Source organism: Charadrius vociferus, unplaced genomic scaffold, assembly GCF_000708025.1.
Source record: "Charadrius vociferus isolate BGI_N301 unplaced genomic scaffold, ASM70802v2 scaffold355, whole genome shotgun sequence".
Classification (NCBI taxonomy): domain Eukaryota; kingdom Metazoa; phylum Chordata; class Aves; order Charadriiformes; family Charadriidae; genus Charadrius; species Charadrius vociferus.
In genome coordinates, this window is record NW_009648451.1 from 261,432 (window position 1) to 278,839 (window position 17,408).

At 51.3% G+C, this 17,408-nt stretch overlaps 1 protein-coding gene across 1 annotated transcript in view; it reads right to left on the reverse strand.

Annotated features, from left to right (window-relative positions):
- The window catches only part of DAAM1 (dishevelled associated activator of morphogenesis 1), a 76,846-nt gene that overhangs the window by 23,054 nt on the left and 36,384 nt on the right, over positions 1-17,408 (reverse strand). The window contains 11 exon segments of the mRNA XM_009885587.1: positions 1-95; positions 407-594; positions 934-992; positions 1,476-1,614; positions 1,738-1,855; positions 2,203-2,269; positions 2,700-2,803; positions 2,912-3,022; positions 3,491-3,824; positions 5,657-5,751; positions 8,345-8,416. The exon segment at positions 1-95 is cut by the window's left edge and continues 38 nt beyond it. Of these exon segments, the coding sequence (XP_009883889.1) occupies positions 1-95; positions 407-594; positions 934-992; positions 1,476-1,614; positions 1,738-1,855; positions 2,203-2,269; positions 2,700-2,803; positions 2,912-3,022; positions 3,491-3,824; positions 5,657-5,751; positions 8,345-8,416 (1,382 nt within the window).

Genomic DNA, 17,408 nt, shown 5'->3' on the forward strand with positions numbered 1-17,408 from the left:
GGAAGGAGGGATCCTGGAGCTGGACAAGGTAAAGGGCCACCAGGAGCTCCTGGTGGCAAGGGAGGTCCTCCAGGTCCAGCAGCACAGATCGCCCTCTGGAAGAGAAAGAGGAGGGTGGACTGGTCATCTGGAGCAGGGGGACACCACCCCAAAAATGCCCCCATGCCTATTTTTAAATTTTTTTGGTCAAAACTTAACCAGCATCTGAAGAGCCCACAGCCTTCAGCACTCCTGACTGAGGTCCAATGCAGCTGGAGAGGTGAAATCACCCCATAACCAGGGATGGACACTGTGGTGGCCCTCCCACCAAGCACCCCCCGTGCAGCTCAGCCTCCAGAAATCACCCCATGGTGTTTGCATGGGGGTTGGGACTGGGCCATGATGGTGAGGAGGTTCGGGGCCTTACCCTGCTCATCTCGTGGAGCTGTGCTGTGAGGTCTGCCACCTGCTGCTTGACCTGCTTGTGCTCGCTGGACTCCTTCTCCAGCTTCTCCTTCATCTTGTTCAGCGTCTGCATCATTTCTTCCTTCTCCTGGGCCTTGGCATCACACTCCCGCTCCTTTTTCTCCAGCTTCTGCTGAAGTTCAGTGTGCTCTGAAACAGCCCCATGAGACCACTTTTGGGTGACAAACACTCCCCTTTTGGCAAACGGCAGCGTGTGGGGGACTAAGCCCCACGCTGCCCTGTGGAGAAGCTGCGCAGTTAAGAAAAGTGAGCGTGCGCTATGCCTTAATACCCCGGCCAGGGCTTCCTCATGAAAAAATGAATGTCTACTTTGCCCATTTCCCTTGTGACCCCCATAGTGTGATATTGTATCAACCACTCAATAAAGCCTGCAGAGTCCATCCAGCAAAATACATGTATATGTTACCAGTTTAGGTTACCGTGCACACCAATATTCAAGTTAACACTGTATATCTCTCCATCACTCACCTTTCCGCATTTTTTCTGCTTGCTCTTTCCACTGTTTCACTTCATTTTCATTGACTAACCTAAAAGGAAAAGACAAGTAGCACAATGAGACAATCCGCCGCAGTAAACAAGCGGCCATCACCAGCAAGAAACACAATTGAACAAGCCTGGTCTGTGGGATTTAAGGCTCCCAAACTGGTATTTCCAACACCTCCTCTCTGCGTCCCCCTGGCAGGGCTTCGCAGGCCAGGATGAAGCACTATCTCAGCAGCTCCAGGGATGCTGACATGTCCAACCAAGGAGCAGAAACACCACCAGGTGACAGTAAGTAATGAATAAGGATCAGCGACAGCAGCAGTTGGGGGAAATAGCTCACTGAGGAGACAGAGGCTGAGCTTAATTCACCTGCACATTGTGCTTAAGAGGTCAAAATGACGCCAAACTGGCAGGGGTAACCCCCAGCCCTGTCCCTCTCGCTTGCCAGAGCAGGAGGCAGCAAAGCCACGGTGGCCCATGTTGTCCTGCTCAGCAGCCAGCCCGAGGAAAAGCAGGCGAGCACTTACATTCGGACGACATTTTTAATATTGAAGTTTTCCAGGGGAGTGGCGTCGGGGTCCTGCCCTTTGTCACTCTGGATGACGATCTGCTGCACGATCCTGTCGAGCAGCAGCCAGTACTGGACAGTGTTGCCGCTTCTTTTATCTGGAGGGGAAGGAGGGGAGAGATGAGGGGAGCAGCAAGGAGGTCGCTGACCCCCTGGGGAGGAGCTGTGGGCTGCCGAGCGCCCCGGCAGCCGCGGGTTTCCTTGCCTCCCCCGGGACTCACAAGGCATTTGGAGACAGTGGTGCAGGATAGACATAAAGTGCGGGTACGCCTCGGTGTGTGTCAGCCTCTTCCTCGTCAGCTCAAACATCTGAGTCGCACTTTTGGTGTCGATGTGGACCTGTAGACAGGAGTGAAGCAAGGTCAGGCCATCGGACCAGCAACGGCACCGCCTGTTTCCCCAAGTCTCACCTCCAAATCCCACAAACCACCCCCACCCCACGCCTGATGGACAGAAAAGCCCCACTGCCCTGCAAGAAGCAAAGAGCTCTTTTCAGCAGCCAGGGGAGCAGGGGGGTGAAGCACGCTGTAGGACGAAGGTTGCAACAGAACAGGGCAACAGGAGACAGATTTCCAACCTCCAGATTTTATCCACAAGACTGCACTTCATCCCAGGCCACGTAAACACTTTTAAAAGGAACCGTGTCATTGAGTGCCAGCATCTGCATCAGAAATGTTCGTACTCACCAGCTCAAATCTTTTGGCAAATTCCAGTTCGTCTTCATTTCTAAGCATTTCAAAAAAATCTAAGTGCCTGAGGAAAAAAAAGGGAAAAAAACCACCAGACTGTTAAAAGCAGATATGAATGTGACAAATTAATAAATTGCAGGCAGGCAGTCTGGCAGCAGCCCAGAGACAAGCGGGACTTGAAACATCAACTGGATGCTCGAGCTCCCAGTCATTACAGCCTGTCCAAGAAGCCTTTTGGGACAAGAAGAGGAGGAGGAGGGCTGGCAGCATCCCCTGGGCCCCCGATGGCACATCCTTTCCAGCTCAACCCTACCTCAGAGCGCAGCAAAACCATACCGGAGTTTCCCCCTCCCTCTCTGGTGACAGCAAAGAATTTCCTCAAGAGGGGCGAGTCTAGGCCCACGTGCTTTCCCCAAAGGCCAAGTCCAGAAACCAGAAAGCAAGGGCGCAAGGCAAGGGCAAAACCAACGAGTGGGCTGGGGGTCACTACTCACCGGTCGAGGGTTGAATTTTCATGCTCTCTTAGTTTATCAATGACTGGCTGGATCCCGAGCATGAGAAATTCATATCTCAGATGGAGTCTGAAATCCAAGCTTTCCTGCAAGGGGACAGTTGTGGGGTCAATGCAGCAAGGTGCACGTCTTCAGAAATAAAAACACCCCAAACCCACCAAAACACCTCCCTCTCCAAGAGCCCTGGCGCTCACCACGCCTGCCCCCTGGCTCAGGACTGCATTGATGAAGGACATGATGGCAGTCTTGAGGCTCACTTCGTCCCGATACCGCCCCGTGCTCTTGTCCAAGTCGTTGATCAGCGTCTGCCAAACATGCAACATCAGTTAAACACTCAGTGACAGCCCCAATGCTGCACAAATGGGCAGGGGACGCATGCAGGAACAACTCCTTGTGATGCTCTTACAGCCCCTGTGGCAACCCGCTGGTGATGGATCAGTTGCTGCCTGCTGTAATGCAGCCCAACCCAGCACCCATTCAGGCTAACATCAGCCTATCCAGATGTGCTACAGCCTTGCAGAGCTGCAATCCCAGCAACTCTGCACAAGCCAGCATTTTTTTTGGCCAGGGGGCTTGCGGCCTTAAATAACTGGTTCCTCACTCTTTGCTCAGCTGCAGATCTCCTCAGACATGGTTCTGGAGTAATTCCCAGAGTATCTAAGTTGCAAACGGTCATAATAAATCATCTGCACGCAGCAGTTAGATGTCCAGGAGGAGGAAGGGACAAGAATGCCAAATTTTGAGAGCCGAGGGGTGAGTTGAGACCCACCTACCTGAAAACGAGTCCGTTCGCTGGCATATTTCTGGTAGTGCAGCATTGCCTCCAGTACCTTTTTGTGGCCCCCGGGAACCAGGCACACAGCGCCCATGATTTCCAGCACTGCCACCTTCGTCTTAATATTCTCCGTGCTCAGACTCTGAGCGATTACGTTAATACTCTCCGAATGGGCCAGGACGTGAGCCCGGCCCAGGGAGTTGTTCATTAGTGCTTTTATACATCCAATGAGCGAGGTATGTATTCGAGACTCTGCCGTCTCATAGTCCATGCTTTTGAGAAAGTTCAGAATACACGACAAGCCATCCAGGTCAATGAACCGGGTTACAAACCTGTCAGAAAGAGGTTTTTTAGATTTAAAACCAAATGCTAACGGACTCTTTTACCCTCAAAGAGGGCTGATTTGTCTGTTGTTGTAAACCCAGAAGCTTCTTACCTGTTTTTTTTCCTGGACTTTGGATAGCAGAAAGCGTGCAAGCTTAGAGCACAGGGATGAGGTTGCAAAAATCTTAGCAACTGTTGCTGTACAAGGTTGTCCAGACATAGGATGTTTGGAAGAGGACCAGCTAACCCAGCCATCAGCACAAGTCCCAGGGTGGAGGTTAGGAGTTTGCAGCCACACTGCTGCAAAAACTTCCCAGTCCCCAACCTGAGTCTTAAATCTCACTCGCTTGGGACCAGTTTTGCACAGGACTGGAAGAAGCTTCCAAGCCCCAGATTTGCCTCCTCGTCAGCCGCAGACACCCCAATGTTAGCTGAGCCCATGTCCATGACGCCTGTCAGACTTTCTGCCTCCTGCTACCTCTCCTGACTCACCATCCACATCCTTCTCCTCCCTTAGGCGTATCTCACCAATTTGAAGGGATTTCTGATTCTTATGATGACTTATAACGCTGCTAAATAGAAAGCAGCCAGCGAACGCACGGCAGTGCCCCAGGCAGATTCACTAGAGCAGGCAGACGTAACGCTGCACGCTGCTCAGGTGTTTTAGGACCTACCTGCCCAATGCCATCCAGGCTGGGTGGATTCTGGTTTGGCAAAAGGCACAAGCTCCGAAAGCAAATGAGCCAAGAACATCCCAGCACTGGGATGATTTTAATTCGAAACAAGCTATGCTGATGCGCAGCAACAAAAAGGGGTAATTGCAGGCTGAGGGAAAACTGATTTCTCTGCTTCAAAGCCTGCTCTTCTTCCAGCCAAAGTCAATAAGAAATTTGATGTTCACTTCCCTGGGAGCAAAAGCAGGTCCAACAGGTAAAATTTTCTACAGTCTGCTGGATCATTCTGACTTCCAGTGAGACAGACTCGCAAACCACTTTTAAGGACTTTGTAAAGTTTCATGGCTGGGTACCAGCCCTGCTCCCAGGGGAATGCGGGGAGCCAGCACCCAAGAAGTCCAGGTTTCACAGAAATCGGGCGCTCACCCTTGGCTCTGGGAATTTCTTACCAAGTAGCATCACCAGAAACATTGCAAAAGAGAAATGGAAGAAGGGAATGTATTTGCAAGCAACAGCAAATTTGTTTCTTCCATAACCAGACCAGGTCATGCATTTCTTAATGAAACATTTTCCCATCAGATAATGTCAACCTGAGGCATCTTAAAGGTTTTACAGATGTGTGCATGCAGACTCCAGAGAAACTGAATTTAGGAAAAACTACATTCAGAAAGAGTCCCACCCTTTCTTTATCCTCCCCATCAAAACCTCCTAGCAACATTTTTTTTTTCCATTTCATAAAAGCCTGAGGATTCATGTGATTTTATTCCTTTAAAAAGCACAAGAGAAGTTGAAACAAAGGGCCTGGTTGACCAACAAAAATTGGATATTTTTTTTTTTAAATTCAATCTGGAAGGATTTTTTAAATTCTGTTCCAATGAGAACAAAAGCAAACTTGGAAAAAAAAAAGAAGTCGCCTTATTTGCCTGAACAGATGAGGCTCCTGGTGTCTCCTTGGTCCTGGTGGCTCTTGGCCACTAGAAGGACCAAGGAAAAGGAACAAAATGAGAAGAGGTGAACTGAAAAAAACAAGTGCTGTTTCAGGGTCCTTGCTTCCCTTGTCCTGTGCAGCCCCCATTTATATTTCTATTTAATCCACTGCTCTGCCAGAGAACTCAAATCCAAAGCCGTGACCATGGTGACAAAACCAGGAAACAGGAGGGATTTACCTCATTGGTTTTGTCCGCAGTGCAGTCTTCAAACTTTCGATTGTTTTATTTCTCTCCTCCTCGTCTTCTTTTTCCAAGGCGATCAGTGATTTTCTCTGCGCAAGGAGAAAGGCAGATGTGAGAGGAGAGGTTTCCCTGTGAAGCTTGTGCCAGAAGAGCAGGAGCGCCTGCCACCCTCCGTGCCAAGCTGCGGGGATGAAGCTGGGACCTTAAACCAACTCTTGAAGTCTAAAAGTCCAGAACCTTATGGCAATTGCAGGACTTGGGAAAAGGGGCAGTTTGGAAAAAAATAAAACACGGTCTGCAAGTAGATGGCCTGGACTGGGGACAGCAGAGTGAACGCGTGGCTTTAGGTTGAGGACGCTGCCTGCAAGCACCCAGACAACTCGCTAGTACATGTACAATTAAGCTGCCAGTGTTTGGCGCATCACAAGTGAGCGATACCCCAACCCACATCAGCTTTGCTGATGGCTTTGCATCTCCCTGGCCACTTGGGTTTTGTTTCAAAACAGCAGGAAATGAACATCGGCCAGTGCTGAGTGATTCCGCAGGAGCCCAGAGCCCTCTTCTCCAAACCAGTCCTCACCCCCCAGCAAGCCCTGGTAGACACTGGGCTTCACTGCACTGAGACAACCGGGACAGCTGGGACATCCTGAGAAGACACACTTAGCATTGTCCTTGTGTGATCATTAAGTTCCAGAGTTAACGCCCTGCAGGTAGGAGTGGTGTCACCCCAAATTGCTGACCTGCAACTCATCCAGACAAGCCCATGTTGGAAGATGCTCATGGCTGTCCCCCTGCAACCCTCAGACTCAGAGCAGCGAGAGGGAAAGGCAAGGAGCATCCCAACTCATGGGCTCTGGATGTAAATCCTGGCACATCCCCTCTCACACCCATCACCCTCGAGGAAATACACTTTGTAAAAGGAAGAGATCAATTAATCCGTCACAGTATCCTGCAAGAAAGTGTCCGGCTGAACCCTGCTCAGAGATGCTGCAGGTGACATCTGGGTGACATGAATACTGATGTGTTTCCAGGGCTGGAGGGGGCTGTGAGGATGCAGGGGTCTAAGCCAATGTTAATTGGGTGTCCACAGAGGGAAAGTGCTAAATTGGGGCAGGGGAGAAAGAGGAGTCCTTTAGCCTCCCCTGGTACCCACGCATCCCAACAGGCACCCATGTGCCCCTGCAGAGGTGAGGGGCTCAGGGGATGCCCCAGAGCCGGGAGGGGACGTGATAGTGCAGCCACGCTCAAGGTGAGCCAGCTGGGTCCTGCCAACCCTGACGCTCCCAGGTCTCCCAATGTGCATCGTGGCTGGGGACAGTGGCTGTGTGCAGGGGATGCGCTTGGCGCCTCCCACACTGGATTTTGCTATCAGGCTGGCACTGGGGGCCGGGATCCTGGCTCCCGTGGCTTTACCCAGGTAGCACAGCTGCCTGCAGCCCCGGGCATGCACAGGGTACGGGTTGCTCACCCCAACTCATGCAACTAAGGCCACAGCTAAAGCAACACCCCAGGTGCCTCCTGCACCATCCGATGGCGCTGGGCCCTTGAAAGTGTCAGGGTGAGCCCTGCCAGCACCGGCCAAGGCTAAGCCAAAGGAGGGGAAGAAGGTTCCAGCAGATATGAAGAGCTGTGCTGGCCCCCACATGTAACCCAGCTCCTCTTCAGCAGTGTGTCAGAGAGATCAAAGCCACCCTCCAGGCATCTGGCAGCCTTTGATCGCAAGCTCTGCTTAGGCTCAGGGCTTCACCCGAAGTCCACGACCAGCCTGGGCATCCCTGCCTTCCCGCAGGGAAGCAGCACGCTCCCTTCCTGGCTTGCAGCCCCCTGCTCCCCACCTCCATCCCCACTTCCCTACCCAGCCCTACCTTCCCTGTCACCCTGGCCCCATGACAGCAGGGCAAACACAGGGGAAAAAAAAGAAAAATTATGCTTTTCTTTTTCGTTTTCCATGCTGCTCCCATTCCTAGTGCAGCGGCCACAAACCTCAGCACCTTCAACCTCCAAAAGCAGGAGCAAGGATGGACGGGCTCTGAACTGAGGAGAAAGTTCCTACAGAAAACAGTGCTATTTCTGTCTCACCCAGCACGATCTCGACAAGAAAGTATTTAATAAAATTACATCTGTCTGTCCCATGAGGGACCCACAGCGTCATGTTTTGCCGTGGCTGCCCCGCACAGAAGCGTGTCTCAGGAGCAAGGCAGTAGCAGGCATCCATGAAAAAGCACAGGAACTATGGGCTTCAAAGCAACCACAGCAGCTTGGTGCCCCACTGGCATTGCACAATCAAACAGGGTCTTTAAAAACCAGTCCGGTGGCTTTATAATGAAAGCTGCTGTTTACTATCCGTCTGGAAGCCTCCCAGCCAGGGGCAAGATGAAATGCCCTTCCTGCCATAGGAAAAGCCTCCATTTTCCAGCTGTGTCTGTTGGTCCAATGAAAGATATCCTTAAATCCTTACATCAGGGGTTTCTCGAATGCTAGGACAAATTGCAAGCTATTGCCAACTCCAAATTGTTGAGAGATCCGCAGACCCAAAAGGCTAAAAATAGCCAGGTCACACCTTTGTGGCTACAGCACTCGCCACCCTCTCAGGTGTGATGCTGGCCGTGCCACAGCATGTCACCGCAGCGCTGCTGCCCCACACGGGGTTCACAAGTGCCAAAGCGTTGGGGAAATACTTACAGCAGCCATTGAATTCAGCTGATCAATATAAAACTCCGGCCAGCTAGTGGCTCCTTTATTTTCTTCCTGGTCCTGGTGGGAGGTAAAAAAAGTGAAACAAAGACAGCAGATTAGTAGAAATAGCATTAACATCCCCTGTCTTTCATGACCAACCACCTCTGAAGTGCTCTTGAGCTCTTGCATCACTTTATGTCAATATAAGCGCAACTTCCTACCTTCTGAGCTCACCTCTGACAGCTCCAGCTACGGGAACATCACCTGATTTATTGAACTAGTGTATTTTATATACAATCTATGTTATACCAGCTGCCTGTGACCAAACTCTGCCCCAATGATACATCAGTCTTGTGGTTATCAGCTTCAGAGAAACCACACTGAAATTTTATATTCAGATTTCTCTTGTACCGACTCTACAGTGCCCTTGAAATTTTGGCTGCACAGCCTTGATGAATGTGCTTTGAGGGGAAAAAAAGAGTCTCTTACAAGTAAAGGAGAGTGAATAAATGTGACACGAACTTGGCTCCACTCCTGGAGCAGGACCATGACTTACCAACATCCTAAGAGAGACTCCAGGCACAACAGACAACTCCTCTGGGGGCTTCATTAGTTGTTAGGAGGGAACATGCACCTGGTGATGTCCCCCGTTAAACGATGTCACCTCTGAGCCCATAATCTACGACACTGAATGATACAGAGCCTCATTTGGTCATCCTGGTCTACAATGCCCTGCATGTGGTGGGACTCACAAGGAGTTTTCAGGTTCTACTGTGTTCTTGTATGACATGACTCAAGGACCTCTGAGGACAGCTCAGATAAAATTACGCTGCACGTGCCCAAGGACTGCTTGGAGCAAGCAGGCAGATTTTGAGGGAATATTTCAAGATCAACCCTTTTCCCCACTGTATTGACCTAAAAACTTACATCAAAAGAAGCAAAAGAATTCACAGCAGAAATGCTACACAGGTCTAGGCTGGAGTCAACCAGTAATACACAAACGCCAGACATCTTCCCTCAATAACCATCTTCAGATCACAGCCTGACTGGCTGCATGGCTTTGCCCCCTCCCTAACTTCAAGAGATGTTTGCAAAGGTCATCCTACACTGCAATCGCCTGCGATGGTGGGAGCCAGACGAACTGTCCCTCTGCCCCCACATCCGTGCATGCAGACAACTACTGATCCTCCGGCTGATTTCAGAAAGCACCAGGACCAGAGTCCCAAATATTTATCGTGGTTCAAGAGGTATATGTGGGAAATGTTCATGCATCCAAACTTCCCAAGCTGCAGCTTGCCAAGATGTAAAAACATGGAGCCAGCGATAGGTAATTTGGACTGGAACCAAGTTCCCCCACGGGCTGTGCAGCCTGTCTCTGCAGACCTGATGCTTTGCTGTGCCTGGCTCCGGGACAGGGACAAAGGAAGTTTGGGAGCAACAAGGGACCTGGCAAACCCTCAGGCATCTCCTGTGACATGCTGAGGGCCAAGAGAAGCTGCTTGTCTGCCCTCGTGGCCACCTCCAGCCCTCTCCAAGCAGCCGTGATCCAGCCTGGCAGTAACCAGATCGCCCCGAGCAGCTCTCTGTGCCAGCTGCCCATGCCCTTGGGCAGGCTGCCTACTGACAGATGTACACCCATGAGCCTCACTTTTTTTAATCTTCTACAGATCTGGTCAAGTTTAAAGGAAATAAAATAACTTTCCTGAGCAAGACGACTGTTCAGCCCTCCCTGCTCTCTGCTTTAATACTTCGGGTTTTTTCTCCCCTCCTCCTGCCAAAACCTGAGGTTTTGAAAGAAACACTTGATTCACCTGTCCTCCACATTGTGGTTGGGTTTTTTTTGTTTTTTTTTTAACCAAGCAGGAATCAGCAAAGAGCGAGAATTTTACCGAGATATTAGGAAAACAACAAAAAAAATCTGTCCTACCCATGCTAGTGGCAAACCTAATAAACCTGAAGGAAGTCCCACTGCCTGCCTCTGCATGGATGGAGAACCATTCATAGTCATGCTCCGACAACTAGTTTTTGCCAGCAAGAAATAAAACTGACCCCCATCCTGCCCAAATAGTGCTTACAAAAAGAGAAATGCTCATCTGCTGGCTGAGCGCGCAACACCCAGGCTGATCAGGAGAGACAGGGATGCCTTTGGTCTTTTCACAGCCAGGAAAAATGGGATGTGTTCGTTCCTCTCTGCTTTCTCCTCTCCCAAAAACTCACCTTCAGCAAAGGCAAGAGGATGGAGGGGCAGAGGTGCGACCTGAGACCTCTCACTGTCTGCTGGCAAATGGACTTGGTGAAGCAGTCCTCTCCAAATAACCCAGGGACCATCCAGCTGCACATCCTGCCACATTTCTGGCCATGTCTGGGACCACGTGCAGGGACTGTCACCTGCCAGCATCGAGTTTGGCCACTCAAAGCCATGGCCAGGGGAAGGTTTCCGCCATGGTGGGGGAAACCCAATGCCTTCCTAAGGGGCTGAGAAGAGGATACCCATTTGCAGCTGTCTGGTTGGTCAGAGCTTCCTGCTGCTGGATTGTGCGGAGAAGGACCTGCCGTGGCTGCAGGAAGCCCAGCAGCTGGTGTGTCCACTCACACACAGCCCACTGAAAAACATCCATGTTGTTGGAAGGATGCTTAGGAGCATGAAGAAAGTGTCGGGGAACTTAAGAAACAGAGGAGTTATTTATATTAATGAGTTGAATGGAAAGGCACATCTCTCACAGAGCTAAAGGAAGGTCTTCTGCTTCTCCTGAGCACGGTGGGAAAACTGTCATATTTTGCGAAGTATTTGTCACCCCAGGGAAACACACATAATTTCTGCAACCTGTGGGTTAGAGCCATCAGTTTAACCCAGGTGGGACCACCAGCCCCTACGAGCAATGTGGAAGCAGGATTTGGGGGAACTGCCCATGGCCAATCACCTTGGGGACACGGGGATGTGAGGTCAGGCTGCACCCGATGGCAGGTTCAATCTGCAGAGCATCACTTGCATTATTTTCCTGCAACCAAAGGGCAATTTCTTGGTGCTAGCCCTGTTCAGTGCCGCCCTCCCATCCTGCTGGATGACCCCATGGTCCCTCAGCGGTGCCAAGCAGCTGGCGTGAGGTTCAGGCCATCTTCCTGCCCAGTATAACCATCCTGTCTGACACAGGCAGCCACATCTTTCTGGTCTCTCAGCTCGCATCGCATGCCTTCCTAAAGGACCCTCCTATCTGCTCCTGTGTGCAAAAGCACACCCTTCCCTGGTACACACAGCCATATACAGCGCGCTGTCTATATGCGCCAGAAACAAGAGAGCACGTACAGGTGGTGAAGGCACTAAAGAATAAGGGAGGGATGCTAGGAAGCCCTGTGCATCTCTGCCAGCCCACCCCTCTGAGCCGTCCCAAGGTCTGCTATGGGAAGGCTCTGCACAAACCCTGCAAGGCCCGCGGGCAGAGATTTTCCCAGCTTTCCTGCCTCGCTTCAGATGATGGAATGCAAACAGTGCCCTGGGAGACAGCAGAGCCAGGGTACCCATGTGTGCCTTGAAACCAGCCCAAAAAGGGACCAGCTCCTGCCACTCACCTCCTGGAGAGGTCACTGGAGGTCCTCCCCATCACCTTAGGGTACCATCAGCACCTCTTTTAAGGAGCACCCCTCTCCCAGCAGCAGCGACACCAGCTGGGAAGGGTGGTGAGGTCCCCACCACTGCACAGCACCAAGAGGCTGTAGCCAGTCCGGAGATTTGGGCAGGGAGCAAGACCCGTGCTGAGGAATGGGGTGGGAAGGCAGTGGGGTCGGCTCATCCTATATCCCAGGGCCTTTCTGTATGGTGCAAACACCTGTGAGGCGGGCAGGGATCCGGACCTGCTGTTCATTTAAGGCTGAAAGGAAGCGGTGGAGCAAAAAAACATAAAGGTCTCCGGGGGGTGGAGGGGAGGCTGAACAACAAAATCGGCTAAACTGCTCATTTATAATTAACGTGCTGCATTATAAATATTTCCCTTTGCTCTGCTCCCTCGGGCTCTTGCATTTCCTCCCTGAAACCCCCAATTTAGAGAGTGCTCTCAATTAAGTGCAGCAGAACCTCATTAATTCAGACGAGCAGCCGGGCAGGCTCATCGGAAAGCAGCTTCCCAGGCAAAGGGGGACTGCACAATAAAGCAGGCAAAGATCAGGGCACGGGCTTCCCTTGGCTCGCTGCAGGACATTGCTCAGTGGTAATTACTGAGGCTAATGGTCTACAGCACACTGATAAGTGTCCTTTAGTGCATTTGGTGGCAGTGAAGAAATCTCCCACAAAGTAATGAGCCCAGAGGGAAGTGACTCACAAGGCAAGCCAGGAGGAGGGAGGAACCTCTCTGGGCATCACGGGTTGAAAGGGTGAATTTGTAGATGGTTTCCCAGCACCCAGGGTGGGTTCTGGGGATGTGTTTTGCCTTTGAGTAGGGATGTCGAGGCGCAGAGCTGAGTACTGTCAATGCCAGCTCTCTGGGATGCTCCAGTGCACCCTGCCCGGCTGGCACCAGGGACACAAACATCTCCCAGTTCCTTCTTCTCTGGGCTGTTTTTAGGTCTTTGCTGTGTTTGCTCTCTTCTCATGAAGTGCAGCAGAAGTGAGGGCTGATCCAAACCCCGCAGACAGCCCAGTGCCGTGCTGCAGCTTACTATGAGCTGCTCTTTTAGAGGCAGGCTGATGGCTGTCATTGCACAGTGCAGGGACGGGTATCCCTTCTCAACTGTAACATCTGCATCAACATCCCTTGCTGTCCTCTGGGAAATGGCCCTGACGGACACATGTGCTCTGCTGCAAAAATGAGGAAACGCCAAAGCCGTGCAGCCAAGGGCAATCTTTGCTCCGTCCCCCGCTCCGTTTCCCACCTGCTCCCCCCAGCACCCACTTCTTCCTTCCAAAAATACAAATGACATCAGCTGTGGCCCTGGCACCACTGCACCCTCTCCTTGAATCTGTCACCCCTTGGCCCCAGGCTCCGTGTCCGCGTGGATGCTGCCACTCAGCTGTTCCACACCATGGTGGCGGTGGTGTGAACCCTATGAACAAGCTCCATCCCCTCCGTCAGTGCCGGGTGCCGCGGGGAAAGCAGCGCCCAGACAAGACGCCTCATTAGCGGGAGCTTTTCCAAGCAAAGGTCACTGATCTGCCAGCTCCAGCCATCCCTTTGCTCTCCCCAAGGAGATTTCACGCTGCCCAGCCCTGCCACGTCTTGGTGACAAACCAGACACTTCCACAGCCTGTGTGCCTCTCCCTCGGGGTGTCAGCAGCTCCCACAGCCAGACTGCCCTTGCTCTTCCCAGTGACCATCCTTGGGACACCACAGGGCAGCAGCACAGAGGAGGTGGTGGCTCAGCCAGAGGTGGTGTGAAAGCAGTTCGCAAGCTGGTCTCAACCACGTTTGGGCACTGTTATTTACACCTGGAAGCTACATCTCCATGAGCTCCTGCCACTCTGACCTGCAGGAATCCACCGGGAGCAATGCACCCTCCTGCTCACAGCGTGTCCTCATGGCAGCGGGGAGAAAGACACCTGTGAAGATCCTCAGTGCTTCATTATGGCTGCTTTGCTTCCAAGTCAAGCTTCTGATGACATTTTTTAGATGCCCAGACTGCGGGAGATGTCTCCGACTGATCCAGCAGCCTCCTTCCCATACTCGCAGCCCATGGCGGTGGTGATGAATCTGGAGCTGTTCTGGGATAACTGAGTCCTGGAGGGAAGCTGGCCGGGTTCCCCCTACACCTGATGTCCAACACACCAGGTTAGATCCTTCAAGGTGAAACCAAGTCAGAAGGAAAGGGCTGGCTGGCAGCAGCAAGCTCCAAGCAAACTCCCGAGAGTCCTTCAGCAACAACACTAGTGACTTTGACGGTTCACCCCCTTCTTGGCACCACCTGCAATGCTGGCCTGACCCAGGAGAACTTCACACCAGGAAGTCACAACAAGGGGTTAAAAAAACCCAACCTCTTGAGTTGGCACCTACTGCAAAAAACAGAAGCAATCCCCTTCATTTTTACGCATCCCCCTGATGGCATTTTTATTTTGCACAGTGTTCCCTACCCCACCTCACTGCTCTGTAACAGCAGGGCAAGGGAAAGCTGGTGGCAGCTGGCTGCCCACTGTGTTTTGGCAACCTCCTCCTCCCTGCCTGCTGCAGATGATCCACCTGGATGCTGTCTGCAAGGTCGAAAAAGCAGCAGACAGTGGCGCGGATGGGTTTTAAAGCCAATGGGCCTGCAGCTTGCATGGGATGTTTAAACCCAGCTCCACCAACATGACCAAGCCTTTGCCAGGCGTGCACAAGTGGTTTTGGCCCTCTGGGTCTTCCTCGTCCCTCCAGCCACTCAGGTCCCCCAGGTATCCCTGCAACAAACACTAAATGACGCAACTAAAGCCGTTTCCCCACACCCTGCCGAAGGCTCACGGAGTGATGCTGCAAAGAGCTATAATTTCATTGGATTCTCTCCAAGTTGGGGTCTCGGGGTCCGAACCATCCCATCCCAGACCAGTCTGGTTTTCCGTATGCTAACACTTCCTATACCTTCTCCTCAACAAATACACACATTCCCTCATATGCTTTTCCCAGGGTTTAAAAATTATGCTCCCCATAAGCAAATATAGCATGACCAGATGCCTTCCATAGTCAGCTGGTTCATTGTTTGAAAAGCTTCGCTTTAAAATCCAAAAAGATTGCTAACAGATGCATTTTTTGGCAAGAGAGGGAGAAAAACCTTGCTTAAACAAAAGCGTGTTGTGATTGGAACTAAAAAGGGAATTACCTTTAAAGATAAAAACTATAAACATTTCCTATTGAAAAATACCCCCAGTCATGCAAACAGCCTGTTTCTCTCGGTCAGCCGAGAGAAGATGACACCTGAGATGGTATTTCAACCCGCTGCTGCAATAACTGCAGGTGTATCTGGATGCCGAGGGGCCATGAAATGCTACTCGTCCATCCCAGGTGACCCAGAAACATGGCAAAACACTGAGCTATTTTTTCCTCCTCCCCTTGCATGCCATCTTTGTCAGCTTTTGCTCTTACTTCTGCTACTGCACAAAAAAAAAAAAAAAAAAACAACACAAGCCCCACGAACGAGCTGCAGGGCTGAGCAGGACAAGTGGAAGAGCGAGCTGGAAAGTGAAGCTCTCTGGAGGGAGAGGGCGGAAGGCACAGTTAGAGGGGAAAGAGGCTGTCTGCCTGGGAAATATAGTATTATTGGAGAGCCATCACTCATTTTGCTATTTATCCCGTTTTTCCCCATTCTCCCCTGCAAAAGCACCACTGCTGCCTTCTCCTAACGCAAAGGGATCCCGGTTTTATATCTGATGTCTGAGGAAATTTTAGACGTAAGTTTTGGTTGCAGGGGACAGCTTAACACTGCTGAGAGCTACGCACCCAGCGTTAGCGACGCCAATGGGTTTTCAACACAAGCTTAAAGAGTGCAGCATGGCTTGGCATCCTTGCAGGTCATTTTTCCCCTACCCCAACTTTACAGATGCTCTGAGAGCTCAGCTGAATCGAAAGGGAGGCGGGCAGAGCCAGACCCTGCATTCGCGTGAGCTTGTTTTCACCACCGATCCCTTCCACCTGGTTATTCACGCTGAGCTTCTGCCCGAACACCCTTTATCCACCCGTATTTTTGAGGCTCATAAAAATCACCCAATGAGCTGCTTTAATAGCTGGACGTTACGTACATCGGCTGGCAGGAGCCAAACTTCCTGCAATTAAGAGGTGCAGCAGAATAAGTGCAAAGTGTTAATTATTAACACTTTTGGAGCGTGGCCTCCTGAGAAAGGCCATCCTGAGTCACTCTCTTGCACTGAAGCAAACCCACAGCCAAAGAAATGCTAAAGCTGGAAACCCTCCTGCTTCCTCCCTGTGCTTCCGAGCAATATCCTCTCCTGGAGAGCAGGACCAGCAGGGAGTGAAATATTTCGGGATGAGGTATGAAACAAGTCATCATCCAGAAATACCACTTCTAAAAGCAGATTTCATCCCGCTGTTAATGCATCTCCACCTTCGCGTTTCCCTGCTTTATTACAGCAGTAGACGGGGCTGACAACTTCAAAGAAGGTCTCCCCAATAATCCTTAAATCTCCCTCCTGACCCAAGCGCTGCACAGCTGCTGGATTTAATCCAGACTTCAGTTCCCGTTTGGGCCACTGCTGACAGACTCACCAGCCCCCATCATGAGATGCTTTTTATCTCTCTGTCTGTCCCCTGTCACCCCCGCCAGTGCCGAGCATTACAGGGCTGGGATCAAACCCAGCGTCTCCATGGACGGAGAATCAGGGAGGACAAAACCTGCGCCCTGCCAAGCCAGTACTGTGGGCTGGGATAAAAACAGCTGCTTGTGGGGCAGAGAAACCAGGATATGGAGCTGCAGGGCAGGGGGAAATATTCCAGGGAAGGAAATATGATGGGTTTCCCTTCTTTCCTCTCAACGAGCACTGCTAAGGCCAGCTGCTGCCAAGTGCCTTGACAGGACAATCCAAAATGTCTCATTTCGGTCACCTTTTACCAAATCTTACCTATCACGGGAATATATAAAATGTACCACAACTGGGAGGCAGGAAGGAAATATGATGGTTTTCCCTTCTTTCCTCTCAATGAGCACTGCTAAGGCCAGAAGTGCCTTGCCAGGACAATCCAAAATGCCTCATTTTGGTCACCTTTTACCAAATCTTACCTATCACGGGAATATATAAAATGTACCACAACTGGGAGGCACTCTGGAGAGCTGAGTACGGTGACAATGACAGCAAAGCAGAAGCGCCAAACACGGCACACAGCAGCAGGGAACATGCTGAAAGGACAGATACTCAGATAATTTCTGTGCTGCACACACCTTTGCTGTCGATGGAGGCAGAGGAGTGCCCTGGCTGCGTGGGCTACAGCCGCAGCGCGAGATATTTTGAAGCCCAGAAAAGCTGATTTTTGAGGAAAACCCCCGGGAGAAGGCTGGGCAGCATTTCTGTCCTGCCTCCTGCTGCTCTTTCGAGGCAGAGCTTATTGCAAGCGGTCTCTGCGATTGCTGCAGGGAGCACTGCGACCAGCAGGAAAATGGGGAAAAT